The 15,294-nt window shown below is 44.8% G+C and overlaps 2 protein-coding genes across 7 annotated transcripts in view; one reads left to right on the top strand and one right to left on the bottom strand.

Annotated features, from left to right (window-relative positions):
• The window catches only part of LOC139761829 (uncharacterized), a 72,381-nt gene extending 66,546 nt beyond the window's left edge, over positions 1 to 5,835 (top strand). For both annotated transcript variants that reach the window (XM_071686352.1, XM_071686353.1), the window contains one exon: positions 607 to 5,835. In XM_071686352.1, coding sequence (XP_071542453.1) covers positions 607 to 3,001 — 2,395 coding nt within the window. In that variant the 3' untranslated portion in view covers positions 3,002 to 5,835. The remainder of the gene's footprint in view (positions 1 to 606) is intronic.
• A 316-nt stretch (positions 5,836 to 6,151) lies between these two features.
• LOC139761831 (uncharacterized) overlaps positions 6,152 to 15,294 on the bottom strand; it is a 63,878-nt gene continuing 54,735 nt past the window's right edge. For 2 of the 5 annotated variants that reach the window (XM_071686355.1, XM_071686354.1), the window contains exons 6-10: positions 13,896 to 14,343; positions 12,434 to 12,844; positions 11,749 to 12,254; positions 11,402 to 11,552; positions 6,152 to 9,935 (exon numbers count right to left, since the gene is read on the bottom strand). In XM_071686355.1, coding sequence (XP_071542456.1) covers positions 9,833 to 9,935; positions 11,402 to 11,552; positions 11,749 to 12,254; positions 12,434 to 12,844; positions 13,896 to 14,343 — 1,619 coding nt within the window. In that variant the 3' untranslated portion in view covers positions 6,152 to 9,832. Of the gene's footprint in view, positions 9,940 to 11,401; positions 11,553 to 11,748; positions 12,255 to 12,433; positions 12,845 to 13,895; positions 14,344 to 15,294 lie in introns of all 5 variants that reach the window. The other 3 variants (XM_071686359.1, XM_071686356.1, XM_071686358.1) reach the window with 3 other exon arrangements.

The following is a 15,294-nucleotide window of genomic DNA, read 5'->3' on the forward strand; positions in this document are numbered from 1 at the left end:
GAGAATATCTTATTTTCATATTGATATCAATATTTCACTATGTTGGTTAGTGTGTGTGTGCGTGTGTGTTTGTGTGTGTGTGTGTGTGTGTGTGCGTGTGTGTTTGTGTGTGTTTAATAGAGATGGTTTTTGTCCCCTAGAATGACTCGTATGTCTTCAAGAACGAGTCCTCTGTTCTGTAGGACGACTGTCATTCGTCTCCAAGACTGATCTTTTGAGTCCCAAAGAAGAACCGTTTAATGTATGGGATTGACTCATTTGTCTTCCATAGTGTCCCTTCTTGTCCTCAGAGACGACTCTCTGCATTAAGAAACTCTGTTTTTCGCCCACTTTTCACTTTGAGAATTGCTCCTCTTGCCCCTAGGATTAGATTTATGTCCCCTATCTTCGGAAATTACCAGTGTATCACTCAGTGACTTTTTTTTCCCTCCACAAAGATCATGATCGGTTTTCCGATTATTTTGCAGATTATTTTAGATTTAGATTATTTACAGATTATTTTAGAAAATAATTGCCGTTTGATCCTCGGCATGACTCTGCTCACAGCGACATAGGCGCTGCTGGTTCAGTCTACGACACTTAACATCTTTTGTATCTTGGCCACAGATGGGACGAGTCTGGAGCCGTGTGTGGCTCCCGGTCATGCGGCCCTAACGAGCTGCGGTGTCTGGAGGGTGGCCGATGTGTCGACCACCAGCGGCTCTGCGACGGCGTGCCCGACTGCCCTACCTCGGAGGATGAGGACGACACCTTCTGCGCGGCCTTCAGATCCGTAAAGAGCATCACTACCACCGCCGCCGCCACCGCCTCCAACAGCACCACAGGATACGAGGGCCTACCCGTGCAGTGCGAGAGAGGGAGCTCGGATGTGGAGGTGAACTGCACCCACCAGGAGTTCAGATGCGACAGTGGGAAATGCATACGTCGGTTGTATCTCTGCAACGGAATTGACGACTGTAAGAATGGGGAAGACGAGAGGCCCACCCTATGTGCACCTCCCTTACCCGAAGTCGCTAAGGACCACAGCCGTACATACGATTCTGAGGAGGACGTGGGTGATGTATATGAATATACAGGGACTAACGAAGAGGATCTAGAAAGTGAAGGCGTGGATGTAGCAGCCCCTTGTCAAGATGGGAGGCTGCGTTGCGACGAGGAACCTTTGTGTGATGAAGAGCAACAGTTGGGCTGCGCCAAGCCATCACAAAACTCGTCACTTGGGAGTACAGATCACGGTGAAAATACAACCAGAAGCGTGAACAACGACAGTTTGACTGTGGATAATTCGACACCATCAGGTAACCAGACATGGTCTACAAGTGAGGGCATTGACCAGAGTCTGGATTATAGTAATTCGCTATTTCCATATTATAAACATCAGGGTCCATTATTGGGAATAACCATATCTAACAACAGTTTCGAATTCTTGGACGATGCTGGTGTTAGTAATCTAAATGTGACAGAGGATAATGATGGCCTTTCCAATGGGACGTTACGAAATGACAGTGATGTCAACACAGTTTCCCGGACCCAAAGTACCGTGGACAGAGAGGCCATAACTTTGGACAGTGTGGACGTCAGCAATGAAATAGTGTTCGAAGAATCCTTTTACCCGAACTCAAGTGAAAGAGAACTCGATACTGCAAGTGTCGAAGATTATGAGGACATACGAGAAGCAAATGGTCCCGTATCTCTCAACGCAAGTCTGCTGTTCATCTCGCACAACCTGACCAACGCCACAACCACCGACAATACAACATCAGTCATGGATACACCGAACGACCTTGACCTTAATTCAACGATGCCAAATCTCACCACAGACGGAACAGTCAACAATATTTCCAACGATTATGAATCCTCCTCCTCCTCTTCCTCCTCCTACTTCTCTGAGGAATACAGTGTCAGTGACGAGATCATAAGCTTACCTTCCCCTGTATTGACGGCCTCGGACTCCAACGATACAGAGGAGGTGGACACGGGATCTACCCAGCTCGATGAGGACAGTATAGTCTCGACAGAGGAGGAAGATCGTGACGAACTTTTCAACATTACTACTCTAACTCCCTCTGATAAAGAGATGATCACTGACCATCCGTCAGTGATCAATACTCCACCAGACAACGAGACTACAGTGACTCCCATGCTTTACGACAGTGTCAGCAGTGAAGTATCGCCAGCCGGCTACACACCGCCGGAGGCTGAGGAGACAACGGAAGCCTTCACTGCGACGGAGACCCAGAGTTCAGCAGTGAGTGTGGGTAACGCCACGACTCCCGTTCCTTCTGACGATGTTGATGATAACTCGGATGTGGGCATATGGGCCACCACTACCACAGCCACAACGATAAGTGAAGTGACTGATCAAGCAACTGAGGACGCACCAACTACTACTTCTGCTGCTACTACTTCTACTAATGCTCTTACTACTACTACTACTACTTCTACATCTACTGCTACTACTACAACTGTTACTACTTTCCCGCCATCAACATATCGTGAAGATCCAACTACAGAAACCCTCACAGAAGACGTCACGACAGATGCCACACAGACACCGACTGAACATCAGGAAGGCCGTTCTATCTCCACCACACACTCACCATCAAGAGAGACTGGAGGACCATCCGCAGATGGAACAGAACTCGTGACCACAACCTCAAGCTTCACCACCGAATCTAACAACTGGAAAGACGCGGCTGTTAACCAGAAGAACCTGACCATCTTGATCGCCATCCACTCGGAGATGAACGAAAGCAAGGTCCCGGAGTACATCATCCAAGGAATGGACGGCAGACCGTACCAGTACGAGATTGTGAGTATAGTGAAGGACGATGAGTTAGCCCCTGATAACCTGGAGGCGGACAAGACCAGCAACATGCTGAGGGAAGAGGAGGCTGATGGGAGTCATGAATACCTGCAGGGGAACAACATCTCCTCAGCTAAGAGATGCACATTGTCTCTTATCTCTCTCATTCTTATGCTCTTCCTTCACAAGCTGTAGTAGTCGTGAGAGAGAGAAAAAAAAATCTTACAATAGGTCAATTTATTTCTCACATGCGAAATTATCCTTTCGTATAATTTCCACGGTCATGTACAGAGGCATGACCTTTGAATGACAGTGGCAGGAGTTTCCCGTGTGTATGACAAGTGGTCATGTCAGCTGGTCTGGGTGTTCACCGTCATACTGTTTGTCTCTTGTCATGCGAGAGATGACACAACTATACAAAGATCTACATATGCTATTTATCATGTAAGTTTGCTCCACTGATATGTAGAATTAGAACCAAAGCAACAAAGGAGGAATATCGCACCTCATCGACGACTAAAAAGAACCAGTACGACAGTAAGACGACTTCGATGAGATTTTCCAGGGGAATCATGATGAACGAGGAGAGACAGAGGAGGACACAGAGTCAGCAGAGACGTGAGACATCATGCGAGACTAACTAGGAGCAGAAGACAAGAGAACGATTCACTGACGTCCGGAGAACCACAATGGGTGAGTGTCCGCTAGTGTGTGTGTGCGTGTTTTTTAAGGAGCTCTTAGACTCCTCATCTCTGTGAGCGCCCTTACTAGAAACGTGCTTTGGAAAGAGTGCACTTATCTCAGTGTTCAGTGCTGGTGAAATGACTACATAAAAGTTACATGTTACGCCATGTAATGATATGGCACGCGTCCGTCTCTTGCCTCAAGGATAGATAAAGGACACATATCAGTGCTCACGAAGATTTTTACGTCCTTGGCATCAAGAATCCTACGCAGGAACTACTCTAGAGGGAGACTGTGACTCTGGTGAAGTTTCTCTGAATGTTCTGAAGGCGTAACATAACTCCTGTACACCTTGTCAAGTGGCCGGGTCGCTCTGAGGTAAGGATAGTCTCTTCCTGACTCAACACTCTGTAGGTTCCTCCTCCCCAGGTCTTGCTGTCTACAGTGTCAGAACATTTACGTGTTTGAAGACTTGCGGTGGAAAGAACGAGTAGATGAACTCAGTTGTAGAATGCAAGACTGGAAATACGTTTTTGACTTTGGTAATAAAGATTTTAGGCGGGAAAAGAGTGAAAGTGCAACATTCGAAAAATCCCTTTTTTTCTGTGTGTGGATTTGTCGTAACAGATGGTAGAAAACATTTGAAATTTTGAAATACACTTTTTAAAAAAAAAGATAATGATCATCATTCCTTCGTTTTCAGAAGAATTTTTCACGTGTCGAGAAAAACGACACTTTCTATATATCTATATATTTTCCTAGCTCTCATAGCCATATTATTGATGTTTTAAAACAATATAGTACGCCATATATTTTTACACATAATTTATGCATTCTTATGTTGATTTCTGATGGTCTCATTTACATGTCCAGACAGAGACGCATCACCCCAGTATTATCATCATTTCATATATGCTTAAAATTGATTTACGAATCAGCAATTTATAAAGATAAAGGAAACTTGTATAAAAAAAGAATTGCTTCAGCTGAGATGTTATGAAAAAACTTTTTTTGCTGTTTTTCGAATACACATTTGACCTGTAAATACATATGGTAGATGATGTCTCCTTTCCACACCCACTTCAGCACACACTTCATCATCATTCATGATCCCTTAATGTTTCTTGTTCTTTTATCTCCCTTCGTCGTCATCGAGGTCGTCCCCTCGGTAGGCAGAACTGACGCCCTTCTTGGGCCTCTTCCGCCACTTCGACCCGCCATTTATGATGTTTCTGTTCGTCAAGTGTAGTACCGTAGACAAGCGACAGATGTGGCGCCTGTGGTGAGTGTGTATATTCCAAGTTGGGTCTCGGTTTGTTAATGTTATTGTAAGTTAGGCAAGGAAAGTAAGAGATGTCCATTTAAAATCCAAACACTCGTGTGTCTGTGATCTTCAAAATCTGTAGTGTCTATATTTTTGAGTGGACAAACAAAGTCAAAAATCCATGTCATCTCTTACATTCTTATTATTCATACGAGGAGTTTTAAGAAATCCGAACAATATATATTCTCAGATTTGTTCCTATAATCAAAACGCAGTTAATATTCATTGCTACTCATGAATTAAAATCAGGTATATATAAATATAATATATATATATATTTTTTATAGCTTAATTTATGCCCAAACTTCCACCATAATTGATCACCAATAACCCTTTCATGTTTATGTTGTCATAGCCCATCAATATATCGTAAGAATCCTATAACCAGTTCTATGTAGGTCACACCTATCATACCACATAACGCAATAACTGTGAATAAATCATGTATTGTCAGATGTTTAATGTAAAGGCCTTTTCTTTGTTTCCGGATAAAGGGGCAGGTTCATTTCTTAATGAACAGGTCATCAAGAGACGAATCAAACTGCCAATTTTCTGATTAAGAACTAATCATCTTTTTCGTTTTCCCCTCCTTGCCACAAAGACCAAAACGTAGTAGAAAAATTAGTGAGGATATTAGGGAATTATGTGTATGGAAACGGCTTTTGGTAAAACATTGTAAGGTTCAATATGTTTAACTTCCTCGTACAAGAGGAACGGATGGGAGATTTTGGTCTTAAAGATCTGAAAGAATGTGTTCCTTGTGAATGCAACCCTTTGCACGGGCTGCCTAACTTAACCTGAATTATACCCCTTTTAGTCACACAGACCATAGGTGTACAAAGGGATCGGAACGCACTCTAAGAGATCTGAGCTTTCTTTTTAAAAGCGATTCACTTGACAAAAAAAAAATATACAAATGTAAAACACTTTCTTATAAGAGTATTCTCTCTATGATGTTGGAAGGAAGATAACTGTGGTTAGTCTCTAGAGTCCAATAAAAGAGATTTCTATGTAACCATTATCTGTTTTGTATTTATTTCTTCCTTTGTAGAGTTTGACTCTGGTTCATTTCTACCACCCCAGGTTCGTTTATATTGAGTCTCTTGCAACATCAAGATTTCACTTAGGTAAATAGAGATACAATGACTTCCAATCGTATAGAAAATGCTGCTCGATATGAATGTACATCACTTTTAATCTTGGTGCGACTATATGTAGGCGGAGTCCGGTAACACTTGTAATATATATTACCCAGGACTTTTCTAAAGGTTCCTGCAGCCAGAGTCTGCGCTATTCTCAGTCGCAGGAAAATGTGGAGGAAAAGAAACAGAGAAGAATTAAAGTTATATAATTTTATTTGGTGTTATCACATGATACAGTTATTACCATAGAAAACTAAAAGCGGTTCTGTTGTACAGGCCTTGTAGAAAAGGACAATGTTTACTTTTAGTCTCTTCTTGGACACACAAGCGTGAAAACAACAAGGAAGCTAAGGGTTTTCCAGTACAAACAAAGTAACTACCAATTAACACTAAGTCATGAGGAGGGGGTGTGGGTGGGGTGGAGTAGGATGGTGGGGAGGAGGGAACACTTTTCACTCGCTCACTACTTGCCTGATCTGTTTGTTATTCCCACTTACCTCAACTCACTTCAAGTTCACTTCAGTGGTTGTAACTCCTCTCTCTCTCTCTCTCTCTCTCTCTCTCTCTCTCTCTCTCTCTCTCTCTCTCTCTCTTCCGGTGGATTTGTTCATTTCTCTTCAGTGGTGTGCTTGTGGAGAAAAAGAGAGAGAGACATGTATTTGCGAGACTCCTTTTTACGATGACACGAGTGAAGCATTACGACACATAATGACTTAGTGTCATGTGATGATATAACACACGTGGCTTGTAGTGACACATATAACCCTGACACATCTGACTTAAACCCTGACAGTTGTAATTTCCAGTGACACGTGTGACTTCATGTTGAAACACCTGACTGGAAATGACAAACGTAATACAATGTCTTGTTACTCCTTGTGAAACGTGACTCACGGTGGCACAAGTGATGCAGGATGTCACGTATGAATTGCACCACAGGAATGAGCCTAGGCGAGGACATGCCGTGCCCAGCCACCCTAGATAGGTCGTCGAGGGTATGAGGAAGAAGACAGAACATAGGAGAATGTGAGAAGGGCAGATAACAGACGACCCCGATGGTCCATGTCGAGTTTATCAACTTTGTCTGTTGCAGGATAACAGTGGGATCCTATGATCTTAAATTATAAAGACAGAGAGAGAGAGGATAGTGAAGCAGAGGACTTCCTCGTACCCACAACTCCCTCTGGCACATCAGAAAAATAGCTAAGGAGGAGAGCAGATCATCAGAGGAGGAGTATTTCCCGAGGGAGCTGTGTAGGGTGGTAATCGGACGAGAGGGAGTATGTGGTTATTGGGTGGGGTAGCTGATGGCTATCGGGGATGGGTTAACGAGGGAAGGGTGGTTAAAGGGGGAGAGGTGATTATCTGGGGTGAGGAGGTTAGCTAAAGTGGGTTGAAGGGAAAGTAGGTCAGAGAAGGAACTGCTAGAGAGGGAGAGACGTGGTGGAGAAGAGGTGATGGTGACGATGGTGCACACGTAGTGGTGTAACACAGAAGACAAAAAAAAACTTTGGTGTTCAAATACATTCAACAAATTTTGTACTTCATGGCATTATCATCAACATTATCATCATAAACATCATCATTATCATCATCAGCTGATGAATATGATAAGCAAATCACATTCAGTACAAGAAGGAGAACTTGAGGTATCGTACTTTGTCTTAGCAAAGCAACGGACAATCCACCCGTGACGCTGGCTGGCCTACACACGGTACCAAGTTATCGTACTGGACCAGCGAACGTCGAATCCACCCACTGACATCTAATCCTCCTCGAGAACCTGAGTTCAGGCTAAGGAGAAGTGGTGGATCTCTGGCTGCTGCAGAGGGACGGTTGATCATCGACGTAGCTCAGAGTTGCGGCTGAATTTACTAAAACAAAAAAGAAAAGCACTGGTGACATTCTGATGTTTACTTATGTGTATCACGGAATCACTGGACATCACTGCTTGGGGAACTCCTTCAAATGATGTCAGCTGAAGACACAATGCCATCCACACTCCTCCACGTCAGAGGAGTCTGTTTGTGTCTTTATTATCATTATCGAGTCAATAATGCACTTATGCCACATAGAAACTTCTTCCCACATGTGGGACATGTTACGTGTCCAATAGGGTAAGCGTCGGTGGACATGACAACTAAAAATCAGTTGTGATGCGAAGGTCACATCAGTCACGAACTGGTTCTGATGTAAGCCCACAGCACAGGGGGATTTGCTGTGTCGTAAGATCACACCAAACGGGCAGTGTGTCGACCAGATGTCTCGAAACACTGGTGGTTTGTCATTCCTTGGGAGATGACACCACAGGAGTGTTGTAGCGCCGTAAGCTCATAGCACTAAGAGGCTTGTCGTGTCTTATGCTTCGCAACCTGGGCGTGTTACCGCGTCGTAAGCACACACAACAGTTGAGGGTTTGTTGTGCCGAAGGCTCACAACACTAAGAGCCGTATCATCTGAGCTGGACGCGTTGCAAGCTTCGGGAGGATCATCGAAGCAGTCTCGTTCGACGAATGTTATCACATACCAGTTATTTCTATCTCTTTCTTTTTATTTGTCATTTGATTACGTCACCACTGACCACAGACAGTTCCTATGGATCAACGTTAGGTACTGTCTTACTCTACAAGAGTTACAGCAGTTACGTGAGTCGGACTGTATATATTGCTCCGTCCTGCTCGAAAAATCTTACAGTATGAGGCCTCGTTTGTTCATAGGCTGTATTGGAGAGAGAGAGAGAGAGAGAGAGAGAGATCTGCACCTACGTACAGGGCACAAACGAATTTCATCTGAGTGGACCAGACGCACAATTTTTCTTTTCCTCTGTAGATAATTGTATTTCCCCCAGGAGCTCACAGACACAGCTGTCGCCTCTATGACTCAAGGACACGAGATTCTTCCCTTTTTCTCTCTCACCGGAACCAAGGATAACCACTTTCCTATTTTCTGAGGAATTTACACATCATCCACTATTTCTTTCACTCCACTTCTGTCGTTTTTTTGTTTCAGTCTCTATCTTCAGAGTGACTGCGTCTTCATCTAGTCATAAGACAGTCTTGTTCCTTGTACTCATTGCCATCAACTGTGACCTAAAGCAGACTCCATACCCCACTTGTTACATGAACAAGACGCCTCGTACCTTCAACTGATCTCTATAGTTCTTCACTGTCTCCGTCCAAGGGTTCAACTGGGTTATCACATTCATAAAACCCTTAAAGGGTTCCGAAACCACAGTTGGATACGTTAATAGACAAATGAAATTCCCCTTAACTCTTTGCAAGAAAGTAAACACAGTGTTTGAATTTCTACCTAAGATCATGTACATGGTCCTGATTCACCTGGGACTAGAGAGATACATTTATTCTTAAGTCTGTTTATCTCGCCTTTCTTTCGAGCGTTGTACTAACCAGATGTTCTTCGTTACATTCATTGACCACTATTTTCATCATCACTGAAACAGCTTTAGAAGGACTTTGCACTGATCACCAACATCATGAGTCTTATTCCATTTCGACGGAGCGAAATGAAACTGTATGGTGGTTATACTCGAAGCGCTTCGAAATCACACTCTTATCATCTCGTTATAGAGAAAAGTCTTTGCTTCTCTTATCTTTCCATGGCTGTCTCGGGAATAGGCACTTGACACGTGTTATCACATAGATATGAGGTATGTTTCCAGCTTTCCTCTGACACGTAGTATGATACACTGGTCCGAGCGGATGTACGTCCTAGATGACATCACATCAAAAGGACGGATAGAGACGCAGGCATGACCCAAGCTCACGTCGCGCAGGTCGAGAGCTGGTCCTCTCCTTCACCGAACTCTTCTCGCGTGAGGGCAGACTCTTCTTATTCCTGAAGGAGCCGGTGTCACGCTTATGCGAACCCGTCTCGCGAGCGGGCGAGTGTTTCTCGCGCCTGGGGGCAGCTAGTCACACATACGGTAGATTGGCGAGGGGTGATGCAGGTGGGGTAGATTCTGTCTGAAGAAAAGAAGAGATTTACTCGTACAACGTAACATCAGGACATGGAACAGTGGATGGTCTGAACTGATGCAGGAACAATTTGAAAGCTTCTTCCGTCACCTTCAAAGATTATACCTGCTGAGTCAGTCATAATGAGGTACGTAAATATGGCTCATTATATCTTTTTGATGGCTAATGATAGACATTAAAACCTATCTTTCTGAAAGTGTACAGTGTTCATGATGTAAGAGGACACAAAGTCAATCTTTAATGGTTTAATGAGATGTGATATATCGATTCATCCAACACAGACATGTTTGACATAATGTTTATCAGTAACTTGCAATAGAAGTCCGGAAGTCCATCACTGGTAATGATACAAGTCAAAAGTATGCTAGCTTTATAGAGGTTGTAATGACTCTAAGCTTTATTCTACAAGCTGTGCTGACGCAAAGCTTTATTCTAGAGACTATCCTGATGCTAAGCTTTATTCTAGAGGCTGTACTGATGCTAAGCTTTATTCTGAAGGCTGCACTGACGCTAAGCTTTACGCAAACTCTGAGGAAGAAATAATCTCTATGTATGTATTGAATTGGCAGTCGCTCACCAAGCCCTTAGAAGGGATGTTCCACTCATGACCACAGGTTCTCATGAGTAAATCTCTCATAAAAACAGCTTCTCATGACTGCAGCCTCATACGAGGCATGTCACTCATTTCCACAGTCTATTTCATGACTACAGCCCCTCATGACTTCAGTTTGTCATAGATATAAATTCCTCATACCTAAATTTCTACATGATTACAGTCCCTCATGGTTACATCTAACGATTACAGTCTTACACGATTACAGTCCTCACACAAAGACAGTTTATCTAGACTACTATTCATGAATAAAGCTTCTCATAACTAATCCTTTTGCCTACATCCACTCATGACATCAGTCACCCATAACAATATAACCATTCATGATTACAGGCAAAATGATTATAGTCCCGTACTCTGCAAATCCTATGGTTATAGTATAGTATACTCCCTCACACTACAAACTTTCACGACCACAATCCACAGATTGGTTAAAGCCCCTCATGATACAAGTTTCCCTTTGACTATAGACCGTCATATCCACTGTCTTGCGTGGCTACAAGATGCATATTCATAGTTTCTGCTAAAACCGAGTTGTTTTTCATATCTATATCCACTCATACCTATAACTCCTAATGGCTACAGAACAACCCTACCTCCCTCCCTCATGACTACAACACAGCTATCATGTTCACAACACAGTTCCTCACGACTACTATGTAGTTCCTCATGACTACAGTGTCTCATGACTGGTACTCCTGATGCCTATATAATTTCTAATTGCTCTTCTAAGCAATATGAACCCTATAGCCTACGGCTCTTATCACCTATGACCCCTCATGACCGAGGTCACTCATGACTAGAGCCACTCACACTGTCACCTGAGCGTGATCTTACCCGTAACTCACCGAGGTGGCTGAACTCCTCTGTATGCTGTTAAGGACGGGCATGGTGACCCCTGCACCTCGCCGTGACCTCCCACCACTTACTCCCTCACCTCCTGACTTCTTGGGGCTGCTGCTGCTCCCGTTGTACACCGCCGAGGACACTGAAGAGGTGGCAGAAGGAGGGGAGAGTCATGATATTGTCTTACAATCATGAAAAGGAGCTTAATCAAGTGTACTATTAATCATGAGTTGTGAGTTACTCTACTTTTTCTCAGAAATGATCTGTTTTAAAAATTTTTTTTGTGGTTTATCTTGAATGATATAATGAGGGATGATGAGGGGTTAAGTCCTACCTACCTCCAGGGACGTTGGGTAGTGAGAGGTCATCATTAAGGAGGCGAGGTTTGGCCCATCCCATCACTTCGAATCTCGGACGTCGGTTGGAATCACCCACGTCCCTGTGTCCCAAGGGGTCCCTGGGGTTGTCTTTAATCTCCTTCAGGGGATCTCTCCCTAGCTCCCTGCTGTGGCTGTCTCGAGCACCCGCGTTCTCCCTGAGCATCGACGAATCCCTGGCTGCAAGTTCCTTCCTCCGGTCCAGACTGATGGTGTATGGGTGTCGGCTGATGTCCATCGGCCGGCTGACGTCTGAGGGTCTTATGTAGTCCGTGCTGAGGTGCCTGTTACTGGAGATGAAGGAGGGTGGTCCGTCCGATAGAAAGCCGAAGTGGTCTTCCTCATCCCAGTGGCCCTGGCCCTGCCCTGGGGCCTGGCCCTGGCCTTGGATGCATAGACCCTGTCCGCGGCTTTTCAGACCCGCTCCCCAAAGACTAGCTGGGGATTTTCGATTCTTTTCGTTCCCTCTGGTGGAGTGGAAGCCAATGCAAAAGTTAAGATCATGTGTACTAAATATTGTCTTAAATAATCAGATTACTTCATCTAGTCTTTCTTTCGTTTGTCTTTTGTTTTATCAGTGCTCATTTATCCTTCACTCATACACTCATTCTTCTCCTGTTCGTAAAAATAATGAGTGACGACTCACCTGATAGTACGAGTTGGAGATGTATTGGTGGTGCCGGTGATGTGAAGGGTGAGGGCGATGCAGTTGTTGTTGGCGTTGTTGTTGTTGTTGTTGTTGTTGTTGGAGGAGGACGTGGTGGTGTTGTTGGAGGTAGAGATGCAAGACGGAGCGACCGTGTGCACGTCTCGTAAAGGTGGGATGAGCATGGACGGTGCGGGGTTGGTCGATGCCCCATCGTCCACACCCAAGGCCATGGTACTACTGCTGGTGGTGGTGGTGTGGTGGTGGTGTCCTCCCAAGGTGGGTCCAGACGCCCCTCCTGCCCTGACGTGGGAGGGAGTCAAGGGGGCGAAAGACACCGTGGGACGTGAGTTCGAGTTCTGTTGTTGCCCCTGAGGTTGGCTCACTTGCGACTGCTTCATGGGTGAGGATCTGCGAATCAAGTGACAGATTTAAGGGTGTGAATTTCACACAGACGTCGTTCAGCTCCAACTCGTCATAGGATTACGAGACGGTAGGGGTTGAGACGGAGGCCACACCACACCGTCTTACGGATGACCTGTGTGAAATATGACGTTTAAAAAAGTGCGTTCAGTTCAGTCTGGCGAAGACCAGGGAAGCGAAGGACCATCTCATTATGTGGAGTGAAGTCCACTGTGCTATACCCTCGCTGGTAAAACGTGGGAACAAAACGATGCATTTATAGAATGCATTTAAGACCGTTCTCATCAAACAAACCCCTACTAACTGGAACTTTAATTACTTATGGTTATTATATCCATTCCTAGTGACGGTATTCAATTACTCATAGTGCACAACCAGCATTGCAGGCCCAGGTGCATGTTCACAACGATCATGCGACGATTGAAAGGGAAGAGGAGCTCATCCCACACCTTAGCTCTTACAGCGAAAGGCCTTAGGTGCGGTGGAAGCTACAGCTGTGTAAGATCTGATTGTCTTTCTCACGTCAGACAATGATGGTTGACTCAAGCTTGGGTGTTAGTGTTAATTAGTCAGAACGAAAGCTACATCTTTGTGACAATGTGAGATTGTGTCTTATCTATAGACTAGAGGAACATTAAACTCACAGGTTTGTGCTGTGGGTGACTGCCTTGCGTCATGGAAGTGTTGACCTGCCATACGTATATTTACTCGTATCATGCAGACAATGGCCTGTTTCATAAGGCTACTCACCTGTATCATATGAGTTCTGATCTGAGGCAGGTGTCTTGTGGGTACTGAACTGTATAAAAGTGCTGACACTTGTCATGCAGTGGGGGTGAACTGTGTCATGTAGGGGCTGACGACTCGCATCATGCGGGTACTGGTATCAGTCATGCATACTTTGTTCTGTCATGTAGGTACTGGCGCCCTGTGTCATGCAAGTGTATAGGGACCCCTGTCATGCAAGAACTCACCAGTCACGTAGGTATTGACCTGTATATACGCTTTGCAATCACTATCTTGTCATGCAAGCACTGACCTGACGGGGTTGATGTTCTCAGCTCTGTTGGTGGCTGGTGGCGGCGGGGGCGGCGCCCTTGCGATACTCCTGCTGTAGACGCTCTCTGGGCTCGTGCCACCGGTGACCTTACGCCCGCGACCTCTTCTGTCCGTGGTACTGGAACCGCGACGCCCATTCATACCCAACAGTGTGTTGTTGCTAAACTCCTGCTGCACCTTCTGCTTCAACACCGGCAGGAAGGTTTCCGGGAAACCATCGTGGTTGAAGAATTCGTGGTTGAGAAGCTCCTGGGCTGACGGGCGGGCTGATGGCTCTAGATATAGGCAGGCGGCGACGAAGGCGTGGGCGCGGGTAGACCACGTCGGGAAAGTCGAGACCAGAGGGGAGGAGGCGGCTGCAGGAAGCCGCAACCCTGCCAGCATAGGGTTCTTCTCCACCAGCTGACGGTGTGACACGCTGAGCTCTCCTGTTGGGGGAAACATATGCTCGATTAACTCTACTGGTGGAGGAACTTGAGTTGCTCTCACCTATGGGGAAAAAAGAACTCTCACTTTATTCTCACAAGCAAGTATATTGATCGTGGTACTCTATCCTGTGTGCACACTTTATATTTTTCCTCTAAACACCTGTAAAATAATAGCATCACCCATGTACTATTGAATCATGTATAAGTGTCTACTTATACTTTAGAGGTGTAGCGTTATTGCCCTGTGTTTGTATTGAGGATATGCTTCCCAAACAAACCATCAGTATCTGATTTACTTCAGAAACGTCACGTCTAAGTGTAGTATATATACGATTTCCAACCTGAGGTCTCTCTGAGCTGTCGACACTTGACCAACCTCTGAAGTAGAGTCTGGACAAAAGGCATCGCTGGTGTGCGGCGACGACAGCAGGAATCGTCTTATCATCTGTCATGTTAGGTACCAACGACATACTCAAGGAAAGATGGGAGGATCTTCTGAAGGTATATCGTCAGCTTCTTCGTCACTTAAGAGGCTAAACTAACGTTGTGATTTTCAGGAGTCCTTCCCCAGGATCTGCTCATTATGGCAGGATCGTCAGAGGGCCAAGAAGAGTGATGGGGGTAGAGAAAGAATAACCTAATCTCTGTGGGCCAATCAGGCATGTTCTTCTCCATAAGTAATTCTCTCACACAACAATTCCTCAACATGTATAAGAATTATGTGGCACTCGCTTTACGTAATATATATTTCAGAGTGACAACTGAATCCAAAGAAAGTTATTGTCTGATTGGCATCCCTAACCCTTGGTTGGATAGAAATATGAATGTTCGTCCCGAATATGCAGTTGTGGAGGATCCGATATCCTACAGTGCGATAAGGAACTAAATATAGAAAGGAGAAGGTTACGAGGTGGCATGATACATGTACTCAGAACTATCCATGACTTTGAC

The sequence above is a fragment of the Panulirus ornatus genome, chromosome 42 (assembly GCF_036320965.1).
Source record: "Panulirus ornatus isolate Po-2019 chromosome 42, ASM3632096v1, whole genome shotgun sequence".
Classification (NCBI taxonomy): domain Eukaryota; kingdom Metazoa; phylum Arthropoda; class Malacostraca; order Decapoda; family Palinuridae; genus Panulirus; species Panulirus ornatus.